At 36.9% G+C, this 19,265-nt stretch overlaps 1 protein-coding gene and 1 long non-coding RNA gene across 3 annotated transcripts; both read right to left on the bottom strand.

Moving 5' to 3' along the window:
* Positions 1-6,141: 6,141 nt before the first annotated feature.
* LOC110723552 lies at positions 6,142-11,293 on the bottom strand. The gene is made up of 2 exons (XM_021902902.1): positions 9,745-11,293; positions 6,142-6,807 (listed from the first exon to the last, which is right to left on the bottom strand). Exons 1-2 carry the CDS (start codon positions 11,005-11,007, stop codon positions 6,271-6,273), a joined length of 1,800 nt encoding a protein of 599 aa, XP_021758594.1. The 5' UTR covers positions 11,008-11,293; the 3' UTR covers positions 6,142-6,270.
* Positions 11,294-15,604: 4,311 nt separating this feature from the next.
* On the bottom strand, positions 15,605-18,544 carry LOC110723742. 2 transcript variants are annotated; one of them, XR_002511754.1, is made up of 4 exons: positions 17,929-18,539; positions 17,684-17,826; positions 16,958-17,072; positions 15,605-16,050 (listed from the first exon to the last, which is right to left on the bottom strand). It is a non-coding gene; the product is annotated as an uncharacterized LOC110723742 (long non-coding RNA). The 2 variants fall into 2 exon arrangements; XR_002511753.1 differs by lacking the exon at positions 15,605-16,050 and having other exon boundaries at positions 16,808-17,072; positions 17,929-18,544.
* Between the last annotated feature and the right edge of the window lie 721 nt (positions 18,545-19,265).

Here is a 19,265-nt window from a genome sequence, read left to right as displayed (position 1 = left end):
TGTGTTTGTTTATGATTTTAACACATTTTCTTGTTCTCCGTGTTATTTGCTAATTTCTAGTCTCCATGAGTTAGCAGCTATTAAGATGAATGTTCCTAGTTGGCTAGTTGTACTGATGTTAGTAGGCATTGATGGTGTGGTCATGACGCTTGATTTCGTAAGTGTGTCAATTTTATTTTGCAGTACCAGGCATTTAAGGCGCATCAGCTCCTGAACTTTTGGCAGGGATTGTGGTTTAATTTTTCCCGGATTTGCTAGATTTGAATTTGAATGGGTTATTAGATGGTATGAGGTTGGGGTTTGATGGGAAATCTGTTTCACTCTGGTATTATGTTCTGGTTAGTGTTTATGAATTCATGAAGTTCTGTGAATAATATATATCCTGTTTGTGTTTACCTTCTATTTGTTGGCTTGGTTTGTGTCATTGATTATTAATGATATTCATGGGATTTTATAATGTGTTGAGTGGTAAACTGGTAATGCTTGCACTTCTTATTATTCAAGTTATTTGTCACTGGATATAGAAATTGGGACTTATGATTAGCTATTTCATCAGTGTAGTTTCTCATATGAATCTGGGCAGCATTGCGATTTCTTTTTGTTGTTGCAGATTTTGATGTTAGTTGTTGACAATAGCAGTAATGTTTGAGGTTGAATAGAATTGTTGCCTACCGTGTGTGGTACACTGGTACTACTGAATGGACATGTTAACGGCTGCTGGGTTCTTTGGGCTGTTGCTTCCAGATTTTCATCACCATTAATTGAACTTGGGGATGTAGGCAGCAAAGATGATTGAGTTTTGTAGGAGTTTTGTGTTATGTATCACTTGAGTGAAATTTGTGTTTGACTAGTGATGAGTTAGTTTAGTGTTTTGTGAAATTGTCAGCACTTGGAATACCCTAAAAGTTTCAATTATGAATCATACATTCATACGTTAAAGATAACATTTTGCTGTTTCTGTTACCCTGTTCTTATTCCCTTAGGCATACACTGCTGAAGGTTGGGACTTGAGAGCTATGAAAATTAATCAAACTGGAAAGTGAGCAAGTCTGTGCCCTAATGTCATTGGTCCTAAGTTCTAAATTAGCATTCTTTGGAACTAGTAGAAGACTGTAGAGTGTAGACTGTCATTCTTACTTAAGGCTATGTAAGCTTAGTAGTTTAATCTTTGATCTGCAAAGGTTGCTTGCATGTTCCTTCTTGAGTATTATGCATTTTAGTATGGTAAATCTTGCGGGCCTGTTGGACTTTTTTATAATGTCTTGAGATGTGAAAGTGGATGTGGTATTGCTGATTGTGTAAAAGTAGTTATTGCCTGTCTTTGGAGATACTACTGATGGCAACTATTTATGGATGGTATGAAGTGTTATGTGCATATATTAAGTTCGATTATCATTTTCTGAATGAATTATTTTTTGAACTTCTCTAGGTTATATCAGTGTGGCATTGTGATATGATAATTTTAGCATTGGGAAAAAAACTATTTTTCATTTGATATCTATACTTGATTTTTCTTTCTCTTGTTCTTGTTGTCTGTGTGTCATTGCAAATTGGTAGTCTCCATGCAGCAAAGATGAATTTTTCTAGTTTTACTAATGTTAGTTGGTAGTGTTGATGTGGGCATGACTGTTAATCTTGTAAGTGTGTCAATCCTGGAGATGCTTTTAGTGTGTGTGTGTGTGTATGTGTGTATGTTTTGGCTTGCTTGGTACTTTGAAGCATGTACACCTGGGGACTGGTTTAATTTTCATTGGCAGTGTTGTTGAAATTGAGATGATGTTATCTTGCATTACTAGACATTTAAGGAGCATAAGCTCCTACACTTTTGGGCCTTTGGCTGTTTGGCAGGGACTGTGGTTTATTTATTTCCCTCATATGCTAGATTTGAATTTGAATAGGTTATTAGATGTTTGAGGTTCGGCTTCTCAATGATTGATGGGAATCCCGAGGACTTATTTTAATTAATAATGGAAGAAGTACTGGCAGAAATTTAGTTTTGGCGGTGATTATGGATTTCTGCTGAAGACTGCTAAATTGGCCATGTTTCCCAGAGTGTACTTTGTTGTTGAGTTTGAGATAAATGGATAGACTACTGGACTTTTAAGCTTTGAGGACCTAGGCTGTTGCCTCCATTGTTTTTAAAGAGATGATGAATGGAAGGAGTTATTCAATATACAACGAAATTGTTGGCATAATTAGTGATGCTGAGTGGTTATAGAGAATTAAGGCTTTAAAGAGAATTAACAAAATTATGAATTATTGATTTTGCTGTTGATTAGTGTGGCAGTAGAAAGGATTTTAATTTATTACAGTTGAACCTGAATTAATTCAGATGAAGTTGTTTGATTCCCGTCCTCCTGTTTGTCTTTTGGGTGTTCAGTTGAAGCTTGTGTGCTTTGAATGTTAGTTGACGGGTTTGCTGCCTGCTAATCTTTGTTGATTTTGTGATCAGTTGCATAATATACTCAGTCTGATAATGTTATTGACCCTGTTCACTTGCTCAGATTTGGAAAGTGGTTATTTTTTAGCTGTTTTTTTTTTTTTTTTTTTTTTTTTTTTTTTTGGGGGGGGGGGGTTCTTAAGACGAATTCTCTTGGCCACGGCCTTGAAACAAAGACATTAACTGGCTTTTTTTCTTCTGTTTTATACCCCCTACTATTTTTCTCTGTGTTGTTATCTAGCTCATGTGATTAATTGTAGGAAATTTTTTATAACTCATTTCATTTTTGTTACTCTGTTCCATGCATAGGGTTTTCCTTGTACTCATTGGGTGTAGTCTATATGGTATGCGTTGCAATCACTTAGAAGCAAGTTTGACCAGTGTTCATTATGTTTTGATATTTCTTCCATGTAATTTGATCTGTTTGACAAAACCCTTTCTGATCCGTGGGTATATTAAGTTCCAATGAATTAAAAGTTTTTATTTTACTACGTATTTTATTTTTTGTTATTGTTGATAAATTTTGAGGTCTGATTTACTCCCCTTGTCCGCAAAAAGAAACAATACTTTCATCTAGGAGTTTTAAGGCTTCTGAAAGCAGTTTGTTTGTGTGGTATTTAGTTGAGTTGCGGACCGTCTGTGGGTAGTCTGGTATCAGCCTGTACGTTTAACAGGTTGAGCTTTCCTTAACTGGAAGTCTGGAAGGGTCCATTACTCCATTTATTCTATTGCTTCTTTGGACTTCTTAGATTTGTTCCTAATCCTTAGGTTGGTGGTAATGAACATCTAATTGATGAGCTCTTTTGACTGTAGTCTAAGTACTGTGCTTGACAGCAAGGATGATGTATATTCTACTTTCCTAGATGTAGGCGTGGGTTGATGTTTGCCTGTGCATTTGTTGTCTTTGCATGTATGTCAATGATAATTTTTTGCTGGATATGGGTTGCTGTTATTCAGGGGTTCAGTATGGTTTGTTTTTTTTGGTTGTTACTTTATATTTAATGAATATTCAGAATAATGTGAGGCTCGACTATTCAACCATGGAGTGAAAACTAACCGACCTGCGTAAATATTTCAAGAATGCAGGTAATACTGGTTGGTAATGTTAGATCATCTTGTGTTGGATTTGTGAACAAGAACTAGATGTTTTGTTCAGTGTGTTATTGTTGCTGTTGTATGCTTCTCTTTGGTAACTGTGTATCATGTCATAAATCTGAGTTTTCTACACACTATAGCTAGCTTGGTGTTCATTGATGTTTGTTGGTAATTTTCTTGCATGATATGTTATTAGCTGTTTCACTGTTTGACAGTAACATTTCTTGATCTGGGAGTGTATTTTCTTGCTGCATCTCCATGGGAACCCCCATCATTGGAGAACTTCCCTGTACTCTATGATTTTATCTGTTGAAGCAGAATTTTATCATTGAATGTGCATGTTTCAACTGGATCCAGAACTACTGGGGATGTTGTCTTTGTTCCTCAAGTTAGTTCTTGATAACTTTCTCCAATATGTCATATATGTATGGTTTTCGCAGAATTTTCATCTGTTGTCAATGCACTTCATCTTTTTCTTAGCAGTCTGCAAGTCATATTTGGATGAATTAGTTTGTTGATACACACTATTGGATATTTAGTGTATTATTATTGGACTGTTCTGAGGGGTTTTATGTCTTCGTATTGTTGCTCTGTGTCATGCGTGGGTTTATTGTTGAGAGCAGTTGGGGAAGCCATCTTTTTATTATATTTAATCTGTTGATAGTGTGAGACTGAGCCTGCTTGATCTTCAAGACTTAGATATCTATTATTTGGCTGGTTTTAATGTAATGAATAATTTGCAGAAACTTAGGCGAAACTTAGGTGATACGTAGGAATAATTTGCAGAAATTTGCAAGTCCTGGTGTTGTGTACTGATGCTCACAGACATCTGCTGTTGTGGGTTAGATAGGCTACGGTTCCCCGTTCCCAGAGGCCAGTTTGCTTGGCTTGAACTAGCAATCGTCACGTCTACTAATGTTCTTAAATATAGAACAATCATGTGTAATTCTGAGTTTGCTAATATACTCAAACTAGTTTAAATCCCGTGCAATGCACGATTTTTACTTAATCAAATTATGAATCAGGAAATTATAATGTTAATACAACAATAATTTTTTTTTTTTCAAAAAAAAAAAAACAATATTTTTAATTGAAACAAATACTTGAATTTCTTTTCAAAAAAAAAAAAACTTGAATTAATATTATATTGTTATCAAAAGTTATTGATTATTAAACATTAAAAAAAAAACAAAAATTTAATGATTATAGTGTTTTACATGAGAATGTAATTTATAATTATAACCCGTGCAATGTAATTATATACTCATATGTCCCTATTTTGTTGGCATGTTTTGACCGGCACAATATTTTATAGCATATTATAACTGACACAATGTTTAACAAATTTAATTAACTAATTTTTATAAAAAATAATAATCATGATTTTTTTTTCATTTTGTTTTATATTTGTGTTTATAGTTATTGAATTTTAATGTTATTACTCCCTCCGTCCCCAAATGATAGTCCATTATGGGCAAATTTTAGTCCCAAAATGTTCACCCCATTTGCTTTTTCCAACAACCATTAATATTAATTTTTACCAATATTTTCTCCAATTTGCAACAATATTTGTGCAATTTAAATTTTCTAGGTAAATTTTATTTTTACATGTACTTTTGTTATTTTCTCTCTTTCAACTTTTTTTCATACCCAATGTCAATTTACTTTTTCAATGTACTTTTACTATTCTTATTTATGCTTATTAATTCTCGTGAAAAATGTTCATAAGGGACTATCAAAAGGGGACGAAGGGAGTATTATAAAAAAATAAAAAAAATCAATAAATATATAATAATAGTTAAAGTATCAAATCCTGGTTAGAGCAAAAAAAACTTTCAAAGAAAAAATACGTTGTAGAATGATACGAAGTACGGGAGTAGTACATTTTATTATTCTAATATATTACCTTATTATGTGTTTGTTTATTATACAAAAATACCTATTATAAAAAATATGAAAGATATGCATATAGAATATATTTCGTATATAATTGCCAAATTGAAAGTTAAATATCATAGGATATATAAAATAATATTAATGAAAATTTTGTATAAAAAAGAAAAAAATTGGAAAGAAAAAAGTGGCGGAAAATTATGTAATTGATTCATAAGAGTTTTGAGGGCTACCATAGGATGCGTAACCCAATTCTCAAAACAACCATAGCCCCACACGGCTAAGTGGTTTCTAAGTTCTATCATCTTAGTCTTGTTTCTGGTTATGTTCTTAGAAACCTACACGAAATCGGCTAATTCATAGAATGCTACGTGTAGTTTAGCTTTTCATTCTTTCCTGTTGATATGATTAATGATTAACCCAAAATAGAAAGTATGAAAAAATTACCCATTTTATATTGAGTTTTATTTCATTTTTACATAGAAAATCACCTCCACTTATTTTGTAAGAGTACTTATTGATAATGTATTTTTATACTATTTTTTCATAGCATAAAAAATTATCTCCATTTTTATTTTGGTAATGTGCTTTTTATATAGGGGGATAAATTCCAAGTAAAACTTGGTATAGTTAGTTGGGAATTCACTTTGACGTTGTAAGGTTGGATTCAGTTTTTTAAAAAAGGAAATCATATATTACTTAATCAAACCATCAGAAAATACCAAGTCCAAGAGTTAGCTTGAGCAAAATAAACTACAACCGACATAGAAGGCCAAATACTACAGGAGTTCCAAGTTATCTCCTTACAATTTTGAAAATCACAATAAATGAGACCAAACCAATCAGATACAACTCTCCACCATATCGATTTCATAAGCATTCTTCACAAAAGCAGGAACCGAATTGTGCAAGATGATCTCCTCTTCCATCACGAACGCCAGTTGCGCTAGTCTGTGGGCTACTGTGTTAGCTTCCCTTCTAATATACTTGAAATCAAATTTGCAAGGCCCCTTGAGCAGCTCCCCTATGTCACTTAAGATAGCAGCAAGTTCATGCCTCTCCTGTTTATCAATGTGTTCAATGGTGGTACTCTTGAGTGATTGGGCGTCCGTTTCCACAGTGACCTTTCTAAGCTCTTCCTTTATTGCTAGTTCCATTCCCCCCTTGATAGCCAACAATTCTGCCTCTTCTGGGTTCCTGGCCTTGAATTTCCATGAGCCTCTTACCATCCAGCCAGCATATAAGTCACGAATAACAGCTCCTGCCCCTGCATTTTCTTCGCTTCTCCATGCACCATCAATGTTGAGCTTTGCTGAACCACTAGCTGGTCTTTCCCAATGAATGTTTTGTTTGATCTCTCCTTGTCTTTTGCCCTTGTCCTGGAAAGTATTAAGAGTGGCCACCAAATCCGCCATAAACCTGTTATACATTGTAATGGGATGTGCCATAGCAAGACGAAAAACTACTTGATTTCTGGCTTTCCACATATGCCATAACGCAACAACATATATGGTTTTCCAATTATCACTAAGCTTAAGATTGTAATGTATCCAATCTTCCCAATTTGAATTATAAAATGTGTGATAACAAAAGTCAGTATCAAGCTTATTTCTTTCCAGAATCCGAGACCACAACACTTTAGAATTGATGCAGTCCCTGAAGGTGTGAAGATGGGTTTCATTACCAAGCTCGCAACGAGTGCAAATTGGGTTGAAGTTAGCTATTTTTTGACTTAGGATTGTGGCAGTGGGAAGGATTTGGTGACAAGCATTCCTAGTGAGCATTTTATATTTGTAGGGGGAATTAATGCGCCAAATGCTAGCCCAATTAATCGGGATAAAAGAAGGGTGAGAAGTGAAGTTCGAAGCTAGTCTGTAAGCACTTTTTATTGTAAAATGGCCATTTTTTTCTTTTCCCCAACAAATAGTATCTTTAACTGAAGCAATCGATGGTAGGGGAATACACTCAATGAGATTACAAATGTGATCTGGAATTATATGCTTAACCCTCCCAAGATCCCACCTAGCAACCCTTATGACCCTGCTGACTGTCCAAGGAGCGAAAGAGTTTGGAATAGGAGTATCAAGCAAGAGGTAAATAGGTTTCTCTCCCACCCAATGGTGGTACCAAAGGCTTAATTATATCCTCCCCATCTCCAATTCTGTAAGAAATCCCTTTTAGGAGGAGATCCTTGCCCCTTAGAATGTCTTTCCAAAGGGGGGAATCAGAATGTTTAGGGAAGCTATTTAAAAAAGATGAGTGTTTGAAATACCTAGCCTTGAGAATTCTTACCCAAAGTTTGTTAGGATCGGTAATAATTCTCCACCCTAATTTAGCCATAAAAGCTATATTCCAAAACCTTAACTTTCTAATGCCAAGCCCCCCCCCCCCCCCCCCCCCCCCCCCCAAGCTCAAAGGAAGGCAAATTTTGTCCCAACTAGTCCTAGAAAGGTAGTGGGATCTATCAACCTTGTTCCAAAGGAATCTTCTACAACTCTTTTCAAGGTCATCAAGAATAGCACAAGGAATGAGGGTAGTTTGCATGGCGTAAAGAGGATATGAATTGAGAACCGATTTGATCAAGGTATTCCTACCCGCCATGTTAAGGAATTTAGCTTGCCATCCTTTAATTCTGTCCTTAGTCTTAGAAAGGAGATCGACATAATCAGCCTTTTTAATTAGGACTTATATTGATACCCAAATATTTTCCAAAGGAAGGAGATCCTTTAATACTAGTAGCATTAAGGATGGTTAGTTTGAGAGAGAGGCTCATTTTGGGAGGGAAAATAATTTTGGACTTGGTTGGACTTATGAAAAGGCCCGACTTATTGCCAAACTCTAAAAGGATTTCTTTTATGACTTCCACATTTTCAATAGAGGCTTTTCCAAAAAGGAAAACGTCATCTGCATAAAAAAGGTGAGAAAGACTCACTTCATCCCCTATTTTAATAGGATGCCAAAGGCCTTGTCCTACTTTTTGTTCTATCATAAGAGAAAGTCTCTCAAGGCATAGAACAAAAATGTAAGATGAGAGGGGGTCACCTTGTCTAATTCCCCTGGATGGGGGTAAAACTCTCCGTAATATTGCCATTCCAAAGAATGGAAATAGATGGAGTAGTAATGCAATTTAAAATAAGTTTGACAAGCTTCTCCGGGAAATTCATACCCATTAAAGTTTCTCGGATAAAGCCCCATTCCAAACTGTCATAGGCTTTAGAAATGTCAATTTTGAAGGCCATTAATTTTCTTTTACTAGCTTTTTTGAAAAGATGAGCGACTTCTTTAATAACTAAAATGTTTTCATCAATGGTTCTACCTTCCACAAAGCTAGATTGAACGGGATTAACAAGTTCCCCTAGGACTGGTTTTATTCTATTAGAGTTAATTTTCGTGATTAATTTGTAAATTGAATTACACAGCCCAATCGGTCTTAATTCCTTCATGCTAGAAGGTTGAGAGTTTTTTGGGATTAAGGCGATGTAAGATTCGTTTATCTCTTTAGGAATATTACCAGACACAAAACAAGAGAAAATTAATGAAGTGACCGAGGCTTTGACCGTATCCCAATATTTTGTTTAAAAAATTGGTTGTATACCGTCTGGCCCTGGGCTCTTCATGGGAGCCATAGCTTTCAAAGCTTCCAATATTTCCAAATCCAAAACATTGCTGCTTAATAATCGATTATCAGCTTCACTAATGGTCGAATTTGGCAGGAAATTGACACATCTAGGCTGTGACCTTTGCGAGGAGGTGAAAATATTTTTGAAATAATTAACACACATTATTTCTAAGTCCTTTTGGTCAGTCACCCATACCCCTTCATCATTTTTAAGGCTCACAATTTTGCCTCTATTATTTTTAACCCTAGCCAAAATGTGAAAGTATTTCGTGTTCCAATCCCCGTATTTACGCCAATCAACCCCCGCTTTTTGAGCCCAAGAGATTCGTTCAATTTTAAGAATTTCATTTAGCTGATTAAGCAGATCTTTTTCCAGATTAACTAGGAACCTAGAGTATCTATTACAAAGAGCTCTTTGAATGCCTTCTATACGAGCAAAAAGGAGCTTTTTATGTTTAAGGGATGAGTTAAAAACATTTGCATGCCAGCTTTTAACCTCCTTAATAAAGCAATTTTTTGATCGTATGAACTCATTATTTCCCAATCCCCACGCATAGTTAAAGAAGTCATGGAAATTAGGGTTTTGAATCCAAGCTTCTTTACATCTAAATGGGTAATTACCTTTAATTGAAAGAGGACGATTAGAATCAACTACAATGGGGCAGTGATCGGAATAAGTTCTAGGAAGGTGAATTACCTGAGTATTAGGGTGCTCTTCCATCCATTTTGCATTTGCTAAAGCCTTGTCAAGTCTTTCTCTTATCAAGTTTAAGCCTTCTTGACCATTACTCCAAGTAAACTTCGGACCATTGAAATTTAGGTCAATGAGACCCTCCCTTTCAACCCATTCTGCATACACTTGACCTTGACTATTGGTGATAGGTCGCCCTCCCACTTTCTCTAATTGGCGAGTGATTTCATTCATGTCACCAATAACAAGTCGAGGCGTAGTAGAAGGAGGAATGCTATCTTTCATTGCATTCCATAAATTATTTTTAGCTGCAGTTGTTGTTGGTGCATGAATTCCTGTGATTAGGGTTTCCTCCGTAGTTGGAGAAAATTTGAAGAGGGCATGAAAAACATGCGGCGGCTCAGTGACAAAATCCACTAGAGACGCAGGGCAATTCCACATAACCCGAATTCCCCCCTTCAGTCCCTCTGCTTCAATAGTTCTATGCTCTTGGAAGCCTAATTTTTTAACCGTATATTCAGCACATTGGTTGGTGGCTTTGGTTTCTAGTAAAATAAACACATCAGGATTATGATTGTTTATTATTTCCCTAGCATGGGAAATAAATTCCTTACTAGCCGCCCCTCTAACGTTCCATAAAATGATCTTCATATCGACCGAAGGAATTGTGAAGGGTGGAAAAATTCCAAGTCTTTTCGCTCTTTCATTCATCTGTGGAAGGGCATCCATCCAATCCCTCCATAGATGTAACTTCTCCATTGCCCAAACATCCTCCATCGACAGGGGCGATGCATTCAATTTGATCTCCGGAACAAGGTTTCCCGTTGGAACAAAATTGAAAGTTAGCGATGCTCCCACTACTTCCTTCTGTGGAATTAGCACAACAAGGAGGTTTGACGGTTCCATTATATTTATGTGGACGTTTGCGAATTGTATAGGGAAGTTCGGGGGGTTTTTTGATGGAATTTCGAGCGAAAAGAGTTCCGACCCGTAGTCTGGTTGGGATGGGAACACGTGATGTGCTAGTATTAGCTTCAGCCCTTCCTTCATTACATTGAGACACTCCTCCTGAAGGGTCCTCGATGCTAATACTGGCCAGAGTGTTGGGGTCGGTACGGTTGGAAATAGGTGATGGGTTTGAGACGGCGGTGAGACCCGGCATAGAGAAGAAGGCTGCAAGATTTTGGTTTGGGTTTGTGTTGGAGTCTGTGGTAAAATGGTTGGGGCTATGTAAGGGGAATTGAGTGTTCTGGTCAACTGGCGAGGCATAATTGAAGTGGATGTTTGGGGGGGGTTGATTGAGATTGATCATTGATGGTAGATGCAGGGGGTTTCGGGGGAATGTTTGCCCTTTCTGATTCTTTCGAAAATTCTCCATAATTGCTTGGAAGATCAGGTGAGTTCAGAGGTGTCGAAGGTTGGTGGATAGGTTGAACAGAGATAGGATTGATTGATTGAATGGGAGAAGGCAAAGAAGTAGGGTTTTGAATAGGGTGAGTAGGTGAGGCCGTCCTAGGGAACTTATTGCCTTCATTCACTACAAGAAAACAGACAAATAGCGACGAAATCGTTCCGACGGACATAAAACTCCGTCGCAAAAGTCGAAATTTACGACGGATTTTTATTCCGTCGGATATTTCCGACGAATTCTAAAAGTTCGTCGGAAATCTGTCGGAAATTTCGACTTTTGTGACGGAATTTTCCGTCGTACAGTACTATTTCCGACGGATTTAATTCCGTCGTAAATTTACGACGGAAATTCCATCGAAAATTAATTTTTAAAAAAAAACCTTTAAAAAACTCCTTTAGAGGAAACCTAAAATATCACGGTTCCACTCTCTTTCCTCCTATCCTTTTCTCCTCCTTCTCTCTCCTTCCTCCTTCTCCCTGATGCGCCGCTCTCCTCTTATTCTCTCTCCTTCCTCTTCTCTGCTTCCTATCTCCTCTTATTCTCTCTCTGCTTCCTCTCCTTCTCGTTTTCCTTTCTCTTCTTCTTCTCTCTCCTTTCTGTTCTCTTTTTCTCCATTGTCGGCCTCTCCTCTTCTCTTACTTTCTTTTGTTCTTGGTAGGTGGTGTTCATGATGCCGAAGAGTTTGGTTTGGTGGTGTTCAAGACGCCGGTAAGTTTGGTTGGTGGTGTTCAAGTCGATTTCTCGCCAATTTTTAGAAATAAATGGTTTTTCATGTCAAATTCGACCCTGAAAACTTTAGATCTAGAGTTTTCAGGTTCGAATTTGACCTTTAAAACCCAAATTCGAGCCAATTTTGGGGTTTTTTGGGTGAAATTCAAGGTATGTACCTTTTTTCTTACTTATTTTTGTTTTTTGAGATTTTTTTTAATTTTATAGTGAATTGTGGTTGAATTGCGGTGGTGGTGGTGGACTTGTCGGTGGCGGTGGTGTAGATCTAGGTCAGGGTTTGGGTGTTTTAGGTGCTTGGATCTGGGTATGGGTTTGGTGGGGTTTTGGTTAGTGTTCGGAATTCCGTGTGGGTGGGTGCAGTGTGTCTGGTTGGTTTTTGGTGTGGGTGCAGTGTCTGGTCGGTTTTAGGTGGGTGGGTGGGTGAGGGTTGGTTTTAAGTGTTGGGTGGATCTAGATTAGTTTTAGTGTAGGTGGTCGGTGGTGGTTCGCTTAGGGTGGTAGGTGGTGGTTGTGGGGAATATTTGAGGAGTTTGTGTATTTAATTTGTTGCGGTGGAGGTGGCGGTTTAGCGGTGGGGGCTATTGGTGGTGGGGGGTGGTGCGGGCTTTTTTTTTGTTTTTTAAAAAGGATTTTTCGACGGAATTTCCGTCGGGAATTTCCGACTTTTCCATACCTTGAAAACCTCTTCCGATGCTTAAATCCGTCGGAATTTCCGTCGAAAAAGTGTTTACGACGGAAATTCCGTCGGAAAAGGTTGATTTTCCGACAAATACTATTCCGACGACATGTTACGACGGAATTCCGTCGGAAACACGATTTCCGACGGAAAATAGGGTGGTTCCAACGGAATTTTTCCGTCGCAATTAAGCTGTTTTTTTGTAGTGATTATTCATGGTTTTCGAGGGAGTTGTTCTTTCTCTGGTATTTAATTTCTGAGAGTAGAAAGCTGTAATTTTGTCCTTCCCAATATTCTTGCTTTTTTCCAGATTTGCTTCTTCTTCTATGGGTAAAACATTCCATTGAGTGTTCCTATGATGTTGTTGGCGGCTTGATGGTTCCCCATATTTCTTCTTTTTATCTTCTTTGGTGATCCTTTGATTTCCTTCCCCTTTCCCAAATCTGCCCTTTTCATCTTTTTTAAAAATTTTCTTTCTTGAAGCTGCCAAAATCCAAGGCCCATACTCTGTTGACTCCTTACTTGTTTCTTTGTCTTGCTGCAAGATTGTTTCTTCTGAAGGTCTATCTACCTTGTCTCCCTCTTTGTTTATTGCTTCCTTTATATTTTCCGCTTCATGTGCTTCAGCCAGCAATGGCGTGCTAACCCCTAACAAAGTGACCCTGCTTGGATTAGCCACCTCCTTCTTTTCGTTGTCTTGGAAGTGTTCCTTGGTGTGTCCAATTCGTCCACATTGGAAGCAAAGGAGGTGAATTTCTCATACTCAACTTTCTGCCATGCTCTTCCTACCCATACCCTTGTAATTAGGGGTTTGTTGAGCTCAATTTCGATACAGACTCGGGCGTACCTGCACTTGCTTATTTTGTCTGTTGAGTAATCCACTCGAACTGGCTTGCCTACCACCCCTGCAATTTCGTACAAGGCCTCTTTATCATAATATTCTACCGGAAATTCTGGAAATCGAATCCATATTGACATAGTACGGAAACTTTCTGTTGATGGCCTAAAATTCGGTCTCCATTTGGATAACATGAGGTAGTGATCAAGGATGAACCAAGGACCCCCGAACAAAGCTTTCTCTAAGTCATCTTGTAAACTGAACCTGAACAGATAAACACCTTTATCCATCTCAATTATTTCTCATACTCCTTTAGGATTCCACATACGATTTACTCTTTGTGTTATGAACTCGGCTCGAACGTTAATTCCCAAACATTTTCCTATTAATGTTAGCTCCCATGGCTTTCGCAATTGTTTAATTTTTTTTTCTTTTGGGAACCTAACTGAGTTTTCATGCACCGTGCTATCCTCCTCTTCGTCCTCCCATTCCAATGTGTTAATCATGATTTTCCTAGCCTTAGCAAACCACTGCGATGACTTAACCACTGCCTCCCTGAAACTGGTCACCTTGACTGCTAGTTGATTCTGTCCAATTGCCCTGTCACTTTGTCCTGGGTCCATACCAGTAACTATGGGGTTACAATTAGTCTCCCTGTCGAGTTGTGGCTGTACCTCCTCCTCCATGATCGTGTCCCTTTCCTTATCCACTGAAGTTACTTCAGGAGTATGGGATTCAGGTTGGGGGAAGCTCGAACTTGTTTGAGTATGCTGCTCATTTAACTTTTTAACTGATTTGTGAACTAAATCTAGTTCCTCCGTTGATTCCACATCCATTTCTGAAGTTAAATCCATTGTCTTAGACAACTACCTACTTTTGAGAATAAAACAAAAATTCCTAGGCTTAAACTTGACAATTTGAGAAAATACTTGAGTTAGCTAAAACCTCTGCACTAGGATGAAAAAACAAACTAATGAAGATGAAAGAACGCCCGCTCTCGCCGGAAGTGAGTTCCCGGAGCCCTTATCACCACGGGTGACACTAGTAGAAAATATCATTTGGCCACCGGTTCAAAACCCCCCTATGCCACCAGTTTTGAACCGGTGGGCATTTAGGGGGTGGAAATAAACAGACTCAAGGCCACCGATTCAAAATCGGTGGCAAAAACTAGTATTGCCACCGGTTAACCGGTGGCAACACCTTTCCCGCTTTTTTTTTGTAAGGGTTATTGGCACCGGTTCTTGCTCAGAACCGGTGCCTTTAATGGCAATTTTTTTTTTTTTTTTTTTTTTTTTGCATTTTTTCACTTAAATTGATGTATAAACACTAATATATATATAAACTTACATATTTTTTTATAAAAAATATGTTGTAATATTACAATTTTCGTCCAAAAAATAAAATAAAATACAAAGTTACACGGCAGCATAGAAGCAGCTGCAACACAGAAGCAGCAGCAACACGGCAGCACAGATACAGCAGCAGCAGCCTTACGAGGCAGTAGCTGCACCAAAACAATCAGAAATTGCAATTAGAAATTAACAATGTATAAAAAAACAAAATTGAAACTAAACCTGTAATATTCTTGAGAAATAATGTGGGATGGGACCAAGATAATAATCTTTAAATTAGCTAATCAGTGATGGCAACAAGAACTAATACCCTTCAACAAATGTCTACTAATCAATACAATAATGTCCACATCATAACATCTGCTGGACCATGTTTCAGATATAAATCATTACATTTGTATTAAAAGCATATGGTCCTACCACCATACAGATATATTTCGATAGTTGTGAAATAAAAAGCAACATGGGTTAGCAAGATAAATAATTCCCCATTAATATGATCAAGCACACCTTAAGTTGAACTGTTCACACATATTTCCATGTCAAAACAGGTAGGTACATAAGAATGGTTCCACAAGATATGTGGCACTCTGGAACTCCAATTTCACTAATAAAAGCCTCCTTTTCTTAATAATGCCTTCCTCTTTTATACTCGTATGTATCTTAGCAAGAGAACATAAGATAAATGAAACCAAATTGGAATTCTTTACACTGAGAAACACTCTCAAATATTTGGAGAGACTACTATATGCATAATCTAAATATCTCTAAATAGTAACATTCTCTTTCTCAAATGTCTCCTACAAAAAACATTCCAGTCAAGTTAAGAGGTTTAGGCTACAACTCATATGTCACCAATGTGCATTCGAATATGTTTTTGGCCATATATTTAGCTATTTCCTTGGCAAACTCCAAAGAAAGCAACTTTGGATAACTTCAAAAAACTACAAATTATGTGTGATAACAAGTTCTACACCATGAAACCTAGAGTCACTCACTTCCATTATGCCTATTAGAAGATAAAAACCATGTTTTGCCTTGTCATTACCTAGTATGACAAGGCAAAGAGGAATGTGACAGAGAGATCAGAGACATCGATACAGCATAACGTGTTGACTGTGCACATAGTTATTATACTACCAACCTTCAATCACAATAAACAAGGAAATATCTGATCACATGGCCATAGCAAAATTAGAAACTCTATAGATGCTGTTGGAAAAGAATTATTGATACATTACAAGCACAAGACAGAAGCAACAACAACATGGTAGCACAGATACAGCAGCAACACAGAAGCAGCACCCTGCAAGGCAGCAGTTGCAGCAACAGATGCACCAGAACAATCAGAAATTGCAATCACAAATTAACAATAAAAAAAAATTATGAAACAAAATTGAAACTAAACATGTCCTTATTAAGCACACGCCTCGAAAATTACTTTTCCTGCAAAGAAGAAACACACAGAAAAAGAGACCAATAAGAATAGCACCAAATAAATGTAAGATTAGTGATAGAATCTATTTTCTTTCTCTATTTAAACTCTTCAACAACTAATTGAATAAAAAAACACTATGATATTTTTAATTACTATGGAATCAATCTCCACAATAAGTGAAGCATAGATATACACTTATGAAACAAATCACCAAAAAAAAATAAAAAAAATAAATAGAAAAACAGATCAAGCAATAATAAAAGAACTGCACTTAGAATTCACAAAATATGCACTTACAAATATCACAATACAAACAAAAATGATAGTTACCAAACAAGCACTTCCAATTCGAAACACCAAAAGTATTACAATTTCAACAACCAAGATCACAGTTGCACCAAATCAAAAGCTAAACAAAAAGCAACAATAATCTAAATTATATCAGATATCACATATTTAAAAATGAAATTACATTAAAAGGTTAAATAAAAACTTACATTCCACCAACTCCTCCAATAACCTCCGAACTAATTGGATGAAATGGAAGCTCGCAAATTCTAACCTTAAAACACCAATCATTCAATAATTTACCAGATACTCAATCATAATAACAATAATAAATTTATTTTTTTTAAAAAAAGCAAAATCTAATTCTAATTCAATCCTTTACAAAAATCCATCTAAAATAAAATTAACATGAGCAGTAATTTATAACCTTAACACCAATTTGAACATTTGAACCCTTTATGTATATGGTGTGGACAAGAAATAAGACCTTAAATATATGAACAGTAATTAATAAGAAAACCCAGAAGCAGCAGCTCTTATCTCGTCCAATTTGAACTCAGTGAAACTCGGTTGAGACACACTTTCATCTTTCCCTCCGTTTTCTACAATCACCCAGAAATCAAAAATATATAAGCATCAAAACCCATCAAAGATTAAACTACAAACAGTTAAACAACATCCACAAACCCAATCTTTGTTCTCAAAACATAACAGACCATAACTCCTCCTGGATCAGATCTAACAACTAAAACCCAATCAAACCCATAATCCCCTTTACTCCCGATTCCAATTTAATCCCATTCATGTAACTTACTATTATTAGCTAACAAGAGGGACAAAATCGAACTCAAAATCAAACATCACATACAAACTCAAACCCAAACACAACAACCACATCACAAAATCCAAAATATAACCTTATAACTCAATGAAATCGAAATCAAAATCAAAATTCATATTATCAGTTGTAAATACCCCCAAAAAAACCCACTAAACACTCAAAAACACCCAGAAAAATTCCATAAAAAATCGAAACATGTCTGTCACACGTTAACACAACAACCTATTCAATTCCAAATCAATTCAAACCAAAAAAAAAAAAACAGAATTTCAGTAAATTGAAGCCCGATCTGAACCAGATCCTAACCCTAAAAACACAATTCAAAAAAAAAATTAAATCGAAAACAATCGAAAAAATTACAAATGCAAGTACCTTATTCTCGGATTTAAGCAGAGGACTCAAGAAGAGATAGAGAGATGGAGTGGGCTGGCGGATCGCGACCACCGTCACCATAATCACCTTGGCGCCGTGAAGAGAACAACATGTTCATCAACCTCATCACAACATAACCCCAACTAATTCAATCAAACGCCCAATTCATTTCAATTGTTCATCATTAATCACAAAAAAGTAAATAAAAATCAGAAACCCTAGATCTCAAATCGAAGAGCACATACCTTTGTGAAGAATTCCACCACATCTGCAAAGATCTGGCACTGGTAAATAAAAAGATCGTCAATTACGATGGTGGCGACAACATTCACCACCGCCGTCATCCTCAAATACTAAATTTCCCTAGTAGTGGTGCCAAGAGAGAAGTGAAAGAAAGAAAGAGTGGAGTGGCGGTAGATGGGGCGGCGGTAGATGGAGCAAGAGGAGGCAAGTGAAGAGAGAGAAAGGAGGGTTTGAGCAGAGAGAAGAGAGAGGAGACGGAGAAATCAAGAAGAGAGAGAAAACAAAGGAGAGAGTACGAGAAGAGAGAAGTAGAGATGAGGCACGTTTTTTTTTAACAAAACCACCGGTTCAAAACCGGTGGCCTTTACCATTTATGCCATCGGTTCGGATTGCACCGGTGGCAATTTAAATATATATAATCCTGCCCAATTTTTACGCCACCGGTTTTCGAAAATCGGTGGCCATTGAGCGGTGCCTTTTTTTTTTTTTCTACTAGTGTGATGAGGTTAGTCTCCGATGACTGCGCTTCTAGAGAGAGAGAGAAACTAAAGGTATGAACATATTAGGTCGAAGAATGCATAATTACATAAGGTTGGATTCAGTTGTAAATACTTTGAGGTGAGAGTATCAGTTTTTGATTAAGTAATTATGAGTCATGCACATGAAAGAAAGGAAAGCTAATAAGGGGGCTTTTACTGATTAACTTGGCAACATTAAAACCCTCCAATCCTACTTTCAGAATCAGAAATAATAAGCTTTGAAATCTTTGTTGATTAGTATTGTGACTAATATTTTTGTGTTTGATTAAATTGCTTAGGCTAAGGGTGTTACAAGTCAATTAAACAAGTAATAGAGCAATTTGTATCTCGGTTTAGAGAAGTGTTCTTTCGTCCTGTAGTCTGCCCGGTGGTGTGCCTGGCAGGGCGGGTCTTTGCCTAGTAGGGCGTGAGAGCGAAGAAAAATTAAGCGTTGTCATCGCTCAGCAGGGAGCTAGAGCACCCAAATTTTTCTGGGTTGCTTAGTTTCTCTCGCTCGACAGGGCGCGGGGGGCAATTTTGACGGTTATTTTCCAGTTTTGCTTGGTTTATTGCTCTTGATATGAATATGATAGTTCATATTGATGAAAGAAACTTCAAGAAATCAGTTTATTCTCATTTTCATGAAACCTTTTGCAAGTTATTGTTCATCATCACAAATCACAAAATCTTATTTACATTATATTGTAATCATCCTACTTGTGATTGCAATTGTTTTTCGTTGTATAACCTGAGTAAATTTCGTGATACCCGGTTTTAGTATAGGGCCAGAATTATAATTTTGTACCCGGTTGTAGTATAGG

Source organism: Chenopodium quinoa, unplaced genomic scaffold, assembly GCF_001683475.1.
Source record: "Chenopodium quinoa cultivar QQ74 unplaced genomic scaffold, ASM168347v1, whole genome shotgun sequence".
NCBI classification, from domain to species: Eukaryota; Viridiplantae; Streptophyta; class Magnoliopsida; order Caryophyllales; family Amaranthaceae; genus Chenopodium; species Chenopodium quinoa.
The sequence above is the reverse complement of the archived record's forward strand: the minus strand, read 5'-3'. Positions and strand labels throughout refer to the sequence as shown.

Coding starts and splice junctions, on each gene's coding strand:
- LOC110723552 (XM_021902902.1), bottom strand. CDS start 11,007: ATGCCTCGCCAGTTGACCAGAACACTCAATTCCCCTTACATAGCCCCA. Junction 6,808..9,744: donor AAGAGCACCCTAATACTCAG/GTAATTCACCTT, acceptor AATACTTTCCAG/GACAAGGGCAAAAGACAAGG.